Source organism: Aquarana catesbeiana, linkage group LG04 (genome assembly GCF_042186555.1).
Source record: "Aquarana catesbeiana isolate 2022-GZ linkage group LG04, ASM4218655v1, whole genome shotgun sequence".
Taxonomy (NCBI): Eukaryota; Metazoa; Chordata; class Amphibia; order Anura; family Ranidae; genus Aquarana; species Aquarana catesbeiana.
In genome coordinates, this window is record NC_133327.1 from 85514286 (window position 1) to 85531866 (window position 17581).

At 40.3% G+C, this 17581-nt stretch overlaps 1 protein-coding gene across 2 annotated transcripts in view; it reads left to right on the forward strand.

The window, feature by feature from the left end:
- Positions 1 to 17581, forward strand: part of NBAS (NBAS subunit of NRZ tethering complex) — a 1128646-nt gene that overhangs the window by 361454 nt on the left and 749611 nt on the right. For both annotated transcript variants that reach the window (XM_073625355.1, XM_073625357.1), the window contains exons 24-27: positions 871 to 1056; positions 5433 to 5606; positions 9556 to 9689; positions 13163 to 13225. In XM_073625355.1, coding sequence (XP_073481456.1) covers positions 871 to 1056; positions 5433 to 5606; positions 9556 to 9689; positions 13163 to 13225 — 557 coding nt within the window. The remainder of the gene's footprint in view (positions 1 to 870; positions 1057 to 5432; positions 5607 to 9555; positions 9690 to 13162; positions 13226 to 17581) is intronic.

A 17581-nucleotide genomic window follows, 5' to 3' on the forward strand; every position in this document is an offset into this window, starting at 1 on the left:
ATCATTGTGGCTCTGCTTCATTCATTTATTTTTTCCTATTTTACACTTGGCAGATGAGAGTTTATTTCTCTTTCATCGAGTTTGTGTGAATGTTCTTTTGGAATGGGTGAAATGTTGGCAGGCACTGCATATGCATAATTTATATTCTCCGTATTAGAATATAATTACACTTACTGTCTGCACTTAATCTGCAGCACTCAATTCCTTTTCTAATACGCCTGTCCTATTCTGCATAGAGGACCTGCGGCTTTATTTATTTATTACACTCTTCGGTACAGCGCCAGCATACTCTGCTGCCTTGTACAAGGAACATTAAACAAATTACATAGGTCCATGTCTCCAGAGCCTGCAATCCAATGTTACTGTCATACAGACCACATACGCTAGGGCTAATTTATTGTAAGCTATTTTATTGGAACAGTGTATTTTTACTGAGCACATGTTTTGTGTCATTATTGCCATGTTTACTACACTGTGTATCAGAAATAATTGCCAGTTTTTTTTTTTTTTTGTTTTGTTTTTAAATACCATTTAATTTTTGTTTTTGTTTTTTTGAGTCACTTTAAAACTATTTCAGTTTTGGATTTAACAACACTTAAAGGGATGGTCTACAGTGATTGATTGTTCAACCACTAGTAGAAACAAGATTTTTCTACTTATTTTAGCAAAAGCTGAGAATGCTTTAATGATGTGAGAGATGGTGAGTGTGATGGTAAAGAAAATGTATACAAAAGGTATCAGTGTAGGTGGAATCTTGCCTTCAAACCATGTTTCGAATATACAATATGTTACATTTACACATAAAACGTTTGTATATACAATATTTATACTGCCCAAGATATGTTCTTAGTGCTTTCTTGTTATGTGCAGGTGGATGGCGCCCTCTCCTTAGTACGCCTGGGAAAGGAGAAGAGGATCCCAGGCTTACAGCTACTGAGTGATGACTTGGTCACATTGGAGACTCTTGTGTATGAAGCAGATTGTGATGTCTCATTAACTCTTAAGGATCTGCAGCAGATCAAGGACATCGACAAGCTGCGACTTCTTATGGAAAATGTATGTTTGCATTCATGTTGAGCAATTTCAAAAGCAAGCTGTTGTCTTTAAGATTCAAAAATTGCTGGAAGGCTGAATAGGCCTTTCAGAAGGTCTCTTGGTGGGACTGCAGCCTCTAGCCCTCTGTACTGTGTAATGTCCCTTTCTCTGACCTACATCTGTCTGCACATACAGTAAGGCTTTCTGTAGAGTGCAGTTCTGTAGCAGAAGTGCAAATGATTTCTTAATGCTCAGGATTTGTAGAATACGTTTGCAGATTAAAGCTGGATACACACTAGTAGAGTTTCAACACTTTTTGTTTTCCGCACAATCGTTTTTTTTTTTTTTTTCTAATCGGTGGAGAATTAAATTGTTCATTTTTGCCCTCAGTGACGAGAAAATTTGAAGGGGCAGAATATGATTTTTTTCTAACCGCACATGAAGTTTTTGTTTAGTAAAGTCCATTCACTTCAAAATTGAATGTTGAAAACAAACAAGATATTGAACTGCTTTCAAACGACGTTCAGCAAGATGTCGGATGTACTGAAAATTTCGTACGAATATTGGTATTATGTTAATTCAAAATCTAATAGTGTATACCCAACTTTATGGAAGAAATGTGGATTGTGGTAGGGACTTTCTAGGCACCATGTAGAATATACACTCTCTATACAAACTATACTTAAAGTGTTACTAAACTCAGGACCCTTCATTCACTATATATGGTCTCCCACAGTACACAGAACTTGGAAATGCAATTGTTTTAGTAAATATAAACTGCTAAATACCTTTTCTCATCAGCAGTATATACTGTAGCAATCTTGTGGCTATTAGTTCCTGATAAAGCTTGTAGGAGGAGTTTTCATACTGCACTGAGCTGTCCTATCAGGATTCAGGACCCCTGACACTCTATCTGGACAGTGCTGATTGGCCCTCTGCTGATCACATGAGCCACCCCAAGAAAAAAAAAAAAAAAAAAAACCTTTCTAGCAATACACATCCAAACTGAGCATGTGCAGCCTGACTCCAAAGGCTCTGTCTTATCCGGACATAATCTGGAGTCAGTCGAAGAATACATTACTGCATATGCAAACTGATTTTACTGTTGTAGGTTTAGTAACATTTTAATCAAAAAATAAATCTGTATAGAAGAAGGCATTCATTTAATTGTGTACATTGGCATAAAATGTTCTATAAAAACATACATTTCTAAACCCTCCCGTAGCCATACTTATAGAATCATTCTAAAGCTCCACATGCCACTAATATATACAGACAGATCTTGGCAACAAGTAATTCTGGATATGTGGATAACCCAACACATTTTATTCTAGCTCTTCTTCAGTGGATAGAGTGATAAAAATCTGTAATATACAATTCTATGGTGTTATATCTGAACATCACATATATTATACATATCAAAAATATATATATATTTTATTTTAGTAACACAGATGATATAGGTTCTCACATATTTATTTAGTACAGGTACTTATATAGCACTGTAAATTTACACAGCGCATTACACATATATTGTAAATTCACATCAGTCCCTGCCCTCAAGGAGCTTACAATCTAAGGTCCCTAACTCACATTCATACATACACTTACTAGGGCCAATTAACCTACCAGCATGTCTTTGGAATGTGGGAAGAAACTGGAGTACCCGGAGGAAACCCACTCAGGCACAGGGAGAACAAGCAAACTCCAGGAAGTTAGTGCCTGGTGGAAACACTAACCACTTAGCCACTGTGCTGCACAAATGTTTATATGTATCCCCAATAAGGAGGGAAACAAAGGTCACATGATCAGCAACAACCAGTGAAAGGCTGTTGCCAGATTATCCCAGATGTGTCAAGGCGCCAAAAATGTCATTAAAAAACAGTGACCATACCTTCCTACATTTCCCATCACTTCCAGGGCACTGTGACGTCATATGCGGGGTACACAACATGTGAACTGGTGATGTCCCCAAGCACCTTGCATTCGCCCAATCACATCCAAAGGCCACCAGTCTGGGGAACAAACAAGGCACCTGGTGGTACCTGGAAGGTCTACAGGTGTCGGGCAATGTCCCTTCAGTATCCCAACAGAGTCCCGGCAGAACGCAGCTTTACTTTGCAGAATGGAGTTGAGAATCCTTGACCTTCCAGACCAGCAAAAATACCAGGCTATCAAAGGAGTCGTCTGATGTGCGAAAGCTAGTTAGGACAAAGCTGAGGGATTGCGCTTTGTCCCATGTGTATTTTTACAATAATTAAATGGACCTTGTATCTCCTGGATTTTACAGGGTTCGAGAACACCATTTACAGATTTCACGTACAATGCTTTCTTGGTGACATTATGAGGGTTAAGTACAAAACAAAATGGTTCACCATTTCAGAGACTGTATTTTATGGCTGAGTTTTGGACCACTAAATGCTGTAAACAGCTATAACATTGTTGTCCCTGTGTCGGGTATGAGAACTGTGAAAGGACAGATGCCTTGGTATTAGTATATAGTTGTTTAATGTTTTATGTCTCACCAACTATTGTGCTTTGCTGTTCCATTTTAGGATGTACAGTGACTGTAAAAATAACTTTAAAATATATAAACAAGTTTAAAGTACCAGTATATATAAGTATGTCTAAAACAAAAACAATATTGCGTGTATATATTGCGCTGCACAGTGTCCTTTATGATGTCCTGTCGGTTTTTCCCCTTCGTTCCAGCTGCTGGTCCCTTAACCACTTAAGGACCGGAAAGGATTTGCCCCCTTAATGACCAGGCCATTTTTTGCGATATGGCAAACTGACAATTGCGCAGTCGTGCGATGCTGTACCCAAACAAAATGTATGTCCTTTTTTTCCCCATAAATAGAGCTTTCTTTTGGTGGTATTTGATCACCTCTGTGGTTTTTATTTTTTGCGCTATAAACAAAAAAAGAGCATAAATTTGAAAAAAACACTATTTTTTACTTTTTGCTATAATAAATATACAAAAATATCAATAGAAAAAAAAACAAAACACATTTTTTCATCAGTTTAAGCCAATATGTATTCTTCTACATATTTTTGATTAAAAAAAATCACAATAAGCGTATATTGATTGGTTTTGCGCAAAAGTTATAGCGTCTACAAAACAGATTTATGACATTTTTATTATTATTTTTTTTTTTACTAGTAATGGCGGCTATCTGCGATTTTTAGCGGGATTGCGGCAGACATATCGGACACTTTTGACACCTTTTTGGGAACATTGACATTTTTTACAGTGATCAGTGCTATAAAAATGCACTGATTACTGTGTAAATGTCACTGGCAGGGAAGGGGTTAACACAAGGGGGCGATCAGGGGGTTAATTGTTCCCTAGGGATGTGTTTCTAACTGTGGGGGCAAGGTAGTGATGGGGAAGAAGACAGATCGCTGTTCCTAATCACTAGGAACAGACAATTTCTTTATCCTCCCCTGACAGAACTTGGATCTGTCTGTTTACATTGACAGATCCCCGTTCTGTCTCTTTCTGGAGCGATCGCGGGTGTCCGGCGGATATCGCGGCCATGCGCATCGTCTCTAGCGTCGAGCCCCTTAGTGGTCTTAAAGCGGCCAATGTACAATGATGGCGATTTGCCCAGGAGAGCCAACCTGCTGCAGTACGACTGCGGCGGCTGGTCTTTAAGTGGGTAAGGAGCACGTCCCGCTTCACAATTGTACCAAACATGGGCCACACTGTCAACTTGTCACATTGTGAAAATTCTGGTTTCAGCTACAGTTCCCACCCAACGATCACACCTCTGTGTTGCGTTTCACCCAGATTATGCTTAGTCTTAAAAGTATGATGAAGTCCAGTCTGGGTGAAATGCATCAGTTGGGTGTGGGCGATGTAGCTGAAGCCAGAATTTTCTCGGGGTTAACATTTACAGACCCGACTGATTTATGACCTGAGTTTGATTTGATTATTTTTTTTTACAGTTTTGAATAGATAAATGGATAAATCCCTTTTTGTTTTGTTTTTTCCTTTCTTTTTTTTTGTGTCCCATTGGGGGCAAAAGACATAGAAACAAGAGGTAATGGAGATGTGGGAGCTCTTTTGTTGTAGGAAAGAGTCTGGGGAAAAAAAAAACAAAAAAAAAAAAAACAGACAGTACATCGATGTTTTAAATTGTGTTTTTACTGTTTTCAAAACGTTTGGACTGCATTTTTTCCGACTTGGAGGGTTGGTAAATGCCTAATGGCACATGAATTCACAGAAATAAAGCACCACAAGACCCATTTTGTACATACATGGAGACAAGCATCATTTAAAGGGAAAAGTGAGAGTTTTCTGTTTTTGGCAATCCTCTTAAGACTATTTTTTTTGCTATGTAAATGTTCCCTAATGTAGTGTGTTTTTTTTTGTTGTTTAATATATCTTCCAGTCGCCAGAAGATCAGTATGTGAAGAATGCCTACCAGCGTATGGTCCCCTTCCTCCATCGCTGTGAAGCACAGACCCCAGGGTCAGCTAACACTCTCCTAAAAGATTATATAGTAACCATGGCCAAGGATGACCTTAAATATCCTCTGAAGATCTTTCAGAATTCGAAACCTGATGTAAGCTGACTCTCTTTCCTTGTCTGTTTGCTGTGTTTAATGGCACTATATTTGTGGATATGGGGACAGGATATATCTTGGGTATGATGCTCATTGCTATTCATGACTTTCTCAGTTATTTATTTGCCAAAACATAGTTTGCACTGTTTAGGAAGAGATGTTCTTAGTTCTGTGGCTTTGTGCAAATTAAAACAAACTGGGGTTTGGCAGTCTGATCTGACAGAAAGTCTTAAAAAAGTATAGTGGTTTGTATTCTTTTCTATTTTTTCATTTTTTTATTTAGAGCATGTTTTTACACATGCTGGAGCTGCAAATGTATGAGGAGGATTTTCGATTTTGTGGGAATTTCAGAAATTTGGGCTTGACAGCTCACATGATTGGTTGACAACCATCCAGGGGTATGCCCTATATCTTACAGATCAGAAGGGTAGGAAAGGAGGAGGGGTATGCCTGTATATCAAGAATGTTATGCAAGTGAACGTGAGGAATGACATCACTGATGGAGCTAGGGAGGAGGTGGAATCCTTGTGGGTGGAGCTCCAAACAGAGGGAAATAATGGGAAAGTAACAGTGGGCGTATGCTACAGGCCCCCTAACCTGAGGGGGGAGGCAAGCCTCCTATCACAGCTTGGGATGGCGGCAAGGCTTGGAAATGTTATTATAATGAGGGATTTTAATTATCCAGATATAGACTGAGCAGAAGGAACCGTGCATTTGTCTAAGACCCCTTTCACACTGGGGCGGTTTGCAGGCGTTATTGCGCTAAAAATACCGCCTGCAAACCGACCCAAAACAGCCGTTGCTGTTTGTTCAGTGTGAAAGCCCGAGGGCTTTCACACTGAAGCGGTGCGCTGGCAGGAGAAGAAAAAAACTCCTGCAAGCCGCATCTTTGGAGCAGTGAAGGAGCGGTGTATTCACCGCTCCTGCCCATTGAAATCAGTAGTGCAGCGCCGCAATACCGCGGCCATAGCCGCGCTATGCGAGCAGTTTTAACCCTTTTTCGGCCGCCAGCGGGGGTTATAACCGCACCGCTAGCGGCCGAATACAGCCGCAAAAACGACGGTAAAACAGTGCTAAAAATAGCGATGTTTTACCGCCGACGCCCCCACCGCCCCAGTGTGAAAGGGGCCTAAGGCTCTCCGTTTCTTAAATGTCTTGCAGGATAATTTCATGGGTCAGTTGGTGAGTGCACCAACAAGAGATAACACTTTACTAGACCTACTGATTACAAACAATACAGACCTGATCGCGGATGTGGAAATACGGGGCAACTTAGGAAACAGCCACCACAGGTCAATTAGATTCAGTATAAAACACAGAAATAAGAAGCACAAGGGTGATACAAGGACACTGAATTTCAAAAGAGCCAAATTCCCTAAACTGCGCTCTTTGTTAGACAATATTAAATTGGTTAAAATCCTAGAAACAAAGAACACGGAGGAAAAATGTGAGTGCTTTATAAGCATACTAAAAAACAATGCAAAGAATGCAATAAGAAATGTAGGAGCGCAATCAAGGCAGCTAAAATAGACCACAAAAGGCACATAGTGGAGGAGAGTAAAACAAAAAAACAAACAAGAAATTATATAATTATATAAATGGTATAAACATTGTTTTGCTGCCTTATGGAGAAAATTATGAAAGGTTAACTGTGCCCTGAGAAACCAGTACTTTCTGGATTATAGTGATGCCTAGGCACTACTGGGCCTATAGCCTCAGAGCTGTCTGTCTGCATGTGTGAGATTTAAGATATCGTTCCTCTCACTGCTAGTTTCAATAGATTTGAAGTCAACTTTTGTGATGTCACTACTGTGCTTCTCACTGTTCTCCTTGCTGGAGAATCTGACATGATGAATCAAAACCCTGTCTCTACCAAGATGGCTGCCTCCACACAGAGACATGGTGCAGAGCAAGGCATGTTAAGTCAGACATAGGGAGAAAGATCAGTTGCAGGGAGTCTACAAGCAGTAGACAAAGTCCTTTGCCCACTGCCTGCTTTTTTTTTGGATACAGCTTCTAAAATTCAGTTACTTTTTGTGTTTGAAAATCAGAAAAACAACCTTTTTTTCTTTGCATACTATGTAATTGTATAGTATATGTGCATGGGCCAACTATAATGGTTGAGCCTTGTAGACCTTCTTATTCCACTGTCTTTCAGACAGGGTCTGTCCTATTAAAAATGAGAGACTCCCTGCAGTCTCTGATATAAAATACCCACAATGCTTCTGGTAGCCATGTAAACTAGCCAAGGCTGGGCCTCCCCAGGAGTAGTGTTTTTAATGTGATTCAGTGATGCTGAGATTTTATTGATTTATGTGGGGGTTTTAATCATAGGTCCATTTTAAGGCAGGCCATACACGGAGCAAAGTTCTTTCTGATGGGGGTCCAGGCTGAGACTTCCATTCGCTATCACACAGCAGGCTTTGACTTGATGTGTGGCTCCTGGGACACCTATTACTCTCCACTTTAAGGTAGGCCATACACAGAGCAAATTTCTTTTGCAGAAAAGAAATTCGCTCAATCACCCATCAACACAGACAGTGTTGACAGTGTAATCCCTCCCGCTGAGCTATTGTATTCCCCCCCCCTCCCGGGAGAAGACAATGATTATTGCTAGCGCCTATACTAGCCGCTAGCGATAATCGCATGTAAAATTCGGTAGGCTGGTGGTCCCCAAGCTGATCAATCAATCACCTTGGCTACAATTGGCCTGCCCATATAGGGTTCCATATAATTGGAAATGTCTATGGCCATCCTAAATCTGGCCGTAAACGTCAAATGGATCATCTGAGCAGACACTTCTGGCCAGTTGTGAAAGAAAAGCAACAGTTGGATGGTAAAACCCAAACTGGTCTTATAGCTAAGATTAAAGCTGGGTTCACACTGCCGTGGGGAGCGGCTCTCAGGAGGGGTCCAATGCGTCCCTGTTCAACGTTTCAGGTCCGATTTCGGTCTGAATTTTTGGCTGAAATGGACCAGAAGACGCACAAGACTCCTGTGCAGCTCTCTCTGCAGCCATCCCGGAGATGTGTGAACCGGCTTCATAGAGAGCCGATCACAATCTCCTGACATGCGAATTGAATGCAGAAAAGCCACATCCAATTCACAATAGTGTGAACCCAGCCTAACAGAGATCTCTGATGATTATATTTAATTATACGTATAATGTATTAGCAGAACGTACAAGTATCACATTCTTATTTTCATGCATTTTTACAAATACTATAATAAAACTAACAAAACTTAAAAAATATGAATAAAAAAAGTAAATACAATCACCCAAATTGCTCTAAGTCATAACAATAACCTGATTCAGAACTGGGTGACAATCGCTTTGTCTTTGGCTTTCTTTACCTGGTTTGGTTTGTCTGTGCCCCCATAAGAATTTTCTCATCAAGTATGAAGAGCTGGACAGGGGAAGAGTTGCTTTGGTTGATATACCAGCGCTGTGAGAATATTCTATAATAAGTGATTTATTTTTTCATAGCTTAGCAACAGCTTTGAATAATTAAATGGTGACAGCATGTTGAAGTAATAAATTAGGCTGTACTACAGATGTGACAACAATAAATCACACTTTATCTGCATCATTTAAGTTCCAGAGATTAAAAGATTCTGTGAGCAGCTTTTAATCCTTGATTAACTAATTTGACTTTGGGATATTTCAGGTCGTAATTGTTTGGAGGGAAGTTTATGTGGACATGAGAAAAATCACAAATACGGAATCCCTGTATAATTACACTGCAAAGAGGGCCCAGATTACCAGTCATTTATCCATTACACATTTGAAATATTACTCTTGCCTATTTCTTTATATGGTTTGTAGAATTAGACATGATGACAGGGGTGACTTTTTAAAGCAGTCACAATCCTCGTTCATTGTCTATTTTTGCTGATCTATAGTATATATCTGATTATGTTTTTTTCTCAATTTTTTTTCCCTCTTTAGTGGCCGCAGAAGCTAATTCCTGGTCAGGACCAGCTTATGATCATAGCTTTGGAATCCATCTACACTTGTGAGCGAGATAACCAGCTGTCCCTCTGCTATGACATTCTGGAATGTTTACCCCAGAGGGGTTATGGGTAAGAGAACCTTTAAGTCAGCCTTTCTCAATTAGGGTTCCTCCAGAGGTTGCTAGGGGTTCCTTGAACATTGAGACATTTCTGACCCTAAGGTATGTAACTGCAGACACCAAAGATCATTTTTAGCTATATGTAAGGAGAGCATTCTTCCTAATAACCACCAAAGTAGGAAAAATTCTTCCCAGAGACCACCAACATAGGAGGCATTCTTCTCACTGACTACTAATCTAAGGAGCATTCTTCATGCTGACCACCAATGTAAGAAGCATTCTTCCCACTCACCACCATGGTAGCGTCCCATTGACCACCAATGTAAGAGGCATTCTTCCCACTGACCTACCATTGTAAAGGGCACTCTTCCCACAGGCCACCAATGTGAGAGACATTCTTCCCACAGACCAAATATGTAAGACACATTCTTCCCACTGACCACTATTAATCAGTGAGCTGTAGATATAGTAATTATTAGCAGGATTTCCCTGAGACCTTATTTCTCTTTGTTAAAAAAAACTGAGAAACGTTACAGTACATTGTATTGCCAGCAATGTAAGAGGTATTCTTCCCACTGACCACCAATGCCGGGGGGCACTATTCCCACTGACCACCAAAGTAGAAAACATTCTTCACTGACCACCAATGTGAAGAGCATTCTTCCCACTGACCACCAATGTAAGATGCATTCTTCCCACTGACCACCAATGTTAGAGGCGTTCTTCCCACTGACCACCAATGTATAAGGCGTTCTTCCCACTGACCACCAATGTATAAGGCGTTTTTCCTATTGACCACCAATGTAAGGAGCATTCTTTCCATTGACCACCAATGTAAGGAGCATTCTTTCCATTGACCACCAATGTAAGGAACATTCTTCCTACTAACCACCAATGTAAGGAGCACGCTTTTCATAGACAACCAATGTAAGAAGCATTCTTCCCACTGACCACCAATGCAAGGGGTACTTTTCCCACTGACCACCAATGTAAGGCGCATTTTTATAAGAGGGGGAAGGGGGTAAATGGGACTTTAAATGAAATGCATTGTTGAATGCACCTCTATCCCTGTTTCAAGTAATAAATGGAGAGATTTTTGGGACTTTAGATGAGGCAGTGACGGACAAATTAGTAAAAATTCTTAAACATATTTATTGACATAAACAATATCCTAACACATTGCAAATGGTACAGAGCCAGATAAAATTAATTTAATAAATATATATATATATATATATATATATATATATATATATTTATACACACATGACAAAATTCTGTTGCCGTGAATATAGATACAAGAATGGCATAGTAGCATATTTCATAACCAAAAAGTAAGCTTTTTTTTTCTCTGTGTCATATGATCAATTAAAATAGCAACAACTGCATAATGTACTCGTAATGACAGAATGCCATGTAATATAAACATGGCTGCATCCTCGATGATCAACACGTTTTGTGGGCTGATTCCACTTCCTCAGGAGCAGATGCATGATATATTTGTAAAAGATATAAACAGTAGTATAGTCTAATGTTTGACCTAGATGTCAAAAAGTGGGGAGGGAATAAGAAGGAAAGGTAAGTATCCATCCCTGCATACTTACAAGGCTAAGGTTCAAGTAATATGCGATACTGCAAAACAAAGGCTGCTAAAATGTCTGTCCCAGGAGCTGTGGTAGTGTAAATCCTTGGAAAGACCGGGCACACAAGGATTGTCCCCAAACAAGATAAAGTCTCCATGTGGTACTGGATATGTAATGCATAGTGGTATTATAATATATCTGTAAAATAATACACGTGTAACCATCATATATAGAAAAAAACAAAATATTACTGTTTATAGCTTTTACAGATATGTCATGCATCATCTCCTAAACAAGTGGAATCAGTCCACGAAACGCGCCAAGCATCTAGGATGCAGCCATGTGTATATTAAATGTCATTTTGTCATTATGAGCACATTATGCAATTTTTGCTATTTTAATTGATCCTATGACACAGAGAAAAAATATCTTACTTTTTGGTTATGAAATGTGCTACTATGCCATTCTTGTATCTATATGAACTGCAACAGAATTTTGGTATGTGTGTAAGGAGCATTCTTCCCACTCACCACCAATGTAAGGAACATTCTTCCCACTGACCATCAATGTAAGGAACATTCTTCCCACTGACCATCAATGTAAGGAACATTCTTCCCACTGACCACCAATGTAAGAGGCACTTTTCCCACTGAGCACCAATGTAGGGGCATTCTTTCCACTGATCACCAATGTAAGAGGCATTCTTCCCACTGACCACCAATTTAAGGGGCACTTTTCCCACAGACCACCAATATGAGGGGCACTTTTCCCACAGACCACCAATGTGAGAGACATTCTTCCCACTGACCACTACACTATTATTCAGTGAGCTTTAGATATAGTAATTATTAGCAGGGATTCTCTAAGGTCTGGTTTCTCTGTGTTAAAAAGTTGGGAAAGGCTTCTCTAAGTTGTATTGACATAAATGTAAGGGGCATTCTTCCCACTGACCACCAAAGTAGGAAGCAGTCTTCCCACTGTCCAACAACGTAAAAAGCATTCTTCCCATAGACCACCAATGTAAAGGGAGCTCTTCCCACCGTCCACCAATGCAAGTGGCACTCTTCACACTGACCACCAATGTAAGCAGTATTTTTCCCAATGGCCACTACGCTATTAATCAGTGAGCTGCAGCTTTAGTAATTCCCTGAGATTTGGTTTCTACGTGTCAAAAAGGTTGAGAGGCTGCAGTAAGTTGTATTGCCTTGTTACCAGAATTTACATGGCTGATATTAATTCATATTCTGCAGTTCATTCTTCACTGTAACTTAGGTTTACTGTAGATTCCCTGTTTGCACGTCTTAACTGTGTTAGTCATCTCTGATTTAATTTTTATGCTGGGACAAAAAAAGTGAACTTTTTTTTTTAATGACTGAGAGAAGAGCTGTTTTAGGCAGTTAGGTTACCCACTCATTTAGAGTGCCTAGTTCACTTTTACATTCATATATTTAAGAATCTGACTTGTTGCTAGGGGGAAGCACAAATTAAGCCTTCAAGCTGGAATTTCACAAAAACATCCTTGAGTCACTGATATGGAACAAGCATAGCAGATGAGGGGTGCGGATGCTTGTTCAGGTTAGTGTGTCACCTAGCAGAGATGACAGCCCAGCATGGTCAGCAGTGGCCACTGCCGTATATTTCTACCCTGCCCGGCACCCTTTAAAGTAGTTAAATAAGTTATATTTGGCATCCAGTACATACAGCTCTTGTGTCCTATCATCCGCAAATTTCACTTTAGAAGTACCCTCCGAGGGCTTAGCCAGTGCAGTGCAACTCTGTGTCAGCTTTGATAGAAGACTTAGTTATTGTTTGTGTCACTCAGCAATGTTGTATTAATAAAAACAGGAAATTATTTTCAGCAATCTGATTTACAATATCTCTTTCATCCTCTTATTCCCAGCACAGAGACAGACATAACAAAATCCTTGCATGACAAGGTGGATCAGCTGGAACAAATCCTCAGGTAACGCATTTTGTTTCATTATCCTATGCTGCTTCAGTTCGGGAGAATTATTTGGAGATTAAATGAAAAAGCATTTTTTTCTTTTTTTTTAGTTATGCTGCAGATTGGTTTATTGTGAATGAATTCATTTAGTGTTTTTTTTCTTTTAGAGATAGGTGGCATAACAGAGTATTTCTACACTTAAATTGTGTCACCACTTTACTGGTGGTGAAGTGTATCATCACTTTACTGGTGGTGTAGCGTATCATCACTTTGCTGGTGGTGGAGTGTATCATCACTTTACTGGTGGTGGAGTGTATCATCACTTTACTGGTGGTGGAGTGTATCATCACTTTACTGGTGGTGGAGTGTATTATCACTTTACTGGTGGTGGAGTGTATCATCACTTTACTGGTGGTGGAGTGTATCATCACTTTACTGGTGGTGGAGTGTATCATCACTTTACTGGTGGTGGAGTGTATCATCACTTTACTGGTGGTGGAGTGTATCATCACTTTACTGGTGGTGGAGTGTATCATCACTTTACTGGTGGTGGAGTGTATCATCACTTTACTGGGGGTGGAGTGTATCATCACTTTACTGGGGGTATAGTGTATCATCACTTTACTGGGGGTGGAGTGTATCATCACTTTACTGGTGGTGGAGCGTATTATCACTTTACTGGGGGTGGAGCGTATCATCACTTTACTGGGGGTGGAGCGTATCAGCACTTTACTGGTGGTAGAGCGTATTAGCGCTTTACTGATAGCAGAGCGTATCAGCACTTTACCGGTAGCAGAGCGTATCAGCACTTTACTGGTGATAAAGCATATCAGCACTTTACTGGTGGTAGAGCATATCAGCGCTTTACTGGTAGGAGTGCGTATATGCACTTTACTGGTAGCAGAGCATATCAGCGCTTTACTGGTAGCAGAGCATATCAGCACTTTACTGGTAGCAGAGCATATCAGCACTTTACTTGTAGTAGGGTGTATTTGCGCTTCATTAAACAAGCTGGTTGGCTACCATGCACAGCTGCACCAGATTTAGAGTGCTACCTCCTTAGTGTTTATCTTTTCGTGACCAGAGATCAGTTAACCGTTTTCTGACAACATGCTCTAATTTTGCTGCACATCATTTTCATGGTCCTTCGTTTGGCCACTTGTAGTCTCCACCTGGGGGGCATGTGACAGGGTGACAAAGAAAAAGCAAAGTTTGTAGAGAGCTGTCACCCCGTAACAGGAAATGCCTTAACAAGGACCTCTGTGGCAGAATCAACCGATAGCATTCAATAAAATAAATAAAAACATTCCAAAATAGTGTTTGAATTGACATTAATATGTTACAGTTTAGTATTAGAGTTTAGCTTTTGGCTTTATATTTTGACATGAGTTTAACTCTGTGGGCTAGTACAGTTGTTTAGTGGCTAGCACTTATGATTGCAGCACTGGGGTTCTTGGGTCGAGTCTTGGCCAGGACGCTATTTATGTCCATGGAGTTGGAATGTGTTCTCCTTGTGCCAGTGTGGATTTCCTTTGGGTACTCTGGTTTCCTCCCACGTTCCAAAGACATGTTGGTAGGTTTATTGGTTCCTGTTTAAAGCAGTAGTGAAGTCTGGGGGGTTTGGGCATCCCCTTTGCAAAGTAAAGGGCATATTGTGATAGTTTGCTTCGTATAACAGCACATTATGAAAGACTTACCTAAAATAAAGCCCTCCAGTTGTAAGCTGTCACCACTGACGGGGCTTCACTCTTCACAGTCTTTCTTCCATTTGCGGGCCACTTCACTCCCGCACATGCGCATGGGGACCATGATTACAACACCGCGATCTGAAGGGACAGCATACTCAAATTGCGTATGCAAGTGACGTTGCCAGCTGCAGAAATAGTCAATAGCTCCTAAATGGTGCACTTTTAGGAGATATTTCTTGTACCTACAGGAAAGTTTTATTATAAACGGTGTTTATTACCTCCTTAAGTTGGCCCTTGTATAAGTGTAGAAATAAGCTATGCACAGTGCTATTACATGCTACATGCTGGTCCCAAGCCCAAACAATTGGAGAGGGTTAAAGTGGTTCTAAAGGTGCATGTTTTTTTTTTTTTTTACCTTCATGCATTTTATGTAACAAAATGACCAGAGGGTCTAGAGAAAGGATTCTTCAGAGAGGAACACACAGGTTTAGAAAGGATACAAAATGGAATACTTTATTTATAAATAAATAATCCACCCACAATGACAATTAGATAACACTAATTGCCTCCACCAATGGATGTGAAACCTAAATAAATCAATAAAAGACAGTCCACTTACACACTCCTCATTCACTCACAAACCCCCCAAGGTAGCCGGTTACCAGTTGTGATCCCATTTAGTCTTGGGCAATATTGAGGTAGTAATAGAAAAGCAGTCATGTGATGTAATATTTGTACAGCTTGTGTAGCAGTCTCTATTGGAAAAATAGATAACCTGCCAAGATGCAGCGAATGGATGTAGCAAACACTGAGGTGGCGGACAGCTGATGAATTATACAGAGTAGATCCTTGAAAACTGTATTGACTGTTCTCTAGATTGCAGTGCAGCCCACGTTATGGAAAGTCTGTAAAAAGTATCAATTTGAACCACATCAAATAAGATAGGCTGGTTTGAACGGGCACATACCTTCACTCTGCTCCTGAAGAAGGCTTGTCAAAGTGTATAAGGAAGTTCAGCTTGTCTCACCTCTTATCTGGAAATACTGGTGGTTTAGATAGAAGACACCTCTGTTAGGGGATCCCCAAATGATGCCGAAGTAGGAAATGCCTTTCTGGTAGTTCTGAGACAGTAATAGGTTAGTAGATCCTGATCCAGGGACGGCTAGGTGGAGCAGACAAAAACACTTCGCTGGGCTCTGCACACGCTGCTCTATTAACACTACCCACTGAACAAGCCAGGCACTTCAGCCGTACCACGCTGGGAGCGGAGCTCGTGTGAAGAGGCTCTAGGCGGGAGCTTTACACTCGACGGCCTTGCACAACTTTCTGGATAGAGAGGGTTAAATCAATCAGTACTTATTTCCCAAAGGCAGTAAAGTGTGTTCAGAGTCCCAAGGGTGCACATTATTCCAGTAGGATCATTCATTCGCCAAACAGAAAGGAGGAAGGGGGGAGGGAAGCATGAGGGGGTATGGAAATTGCTTCCAAGTGGGTGCTGTGAATGTAGGGGCGTCTAGCTGACGCGTTTTAATCGTCAAACGATTTTCTTCAGAGATAGAGATGCACTGGATCACAGAAAGCTAAATACTAAGACAATTAGTCTAATTAGCTACAAGGGTATCCAGTCAGACTGCCCACATTTAGAAGTTAACCCTGAAAAACTCAGTAACACTGTGCAAACACAAATACCTAATATACCCAATATACTGACAAGCACACATCTATAAAAGTAGGCGAACTGGTAAAGTCTAAATTGTGAAAGAGAAATTATAAAGACCCACATAAAAAGATAAATAAAACAATAGTTGTAATAGAAAGGGAGAGAGGAGAATGTATTAAACATGAGAGATGCATTGCAGCATATATTATTGGTCAACAAATAATAGGCAATACATGGTTATTGAAATGAAATAGAGAAAAAACTTTACTCAAAGGTCCAATTTAAGATGTAAGTGAATGGATATAAATGTGGTCTAGAAAGGTTGTCTACTCTAAAAGACAGTCTAATGTAGCAATGTCTGCCAATATAAATGACAGTATTCTCTAGACCCTCTGGTCTTTTTTTGTTACATGTTATTATATGATTCAGAGGAACCAGCCTATTTGCTATATTACTACATAGCAATCAAACAATAGGTTTAGTGTCTGTTCATAGGCATAAAATTACTGTTCTATTTGTGTTGGTTGTACACATACTATTAGCCTACCGACACTCTTACAAGCTTGGAGTTTCCTGACATGCCTTCTATTTTATTACTTCATGCATTTTATGCATTGATCCAGTGATATGTACAAGAGCAGGGGCTTGGGAGTTAGCCTGCTTGGATGCCCCCATAGCAAATTGCTTACCCAGGGGGCACTCAGCAGGAGGGTGGGGCCAGGAGTGCTGGCAGGGGACCCTAGAAGAGGACTGGGGCTGTTCTGTGTAAAACTGCTGAACAGAGCAGGCAAGTATAACATGTTTGTTTTCTTTTCTTTTTTAATATTTTAATATTATTTTTAATGGGCTTTTTTTTTTATCCCATAACCATATTAGGTGGATGTAGCATCAATCCAATGCTGCATCTGTCCCCCGCTGCCTCTTCACTGAGAACCGAGCCACCTTACACCGCCGATTGCTCGGTTCTCTCACTTCCTCGAGCAGAGAGCTGCTGCCTGTCAATCAGCAGCTCTCCTGCTCTGCTCC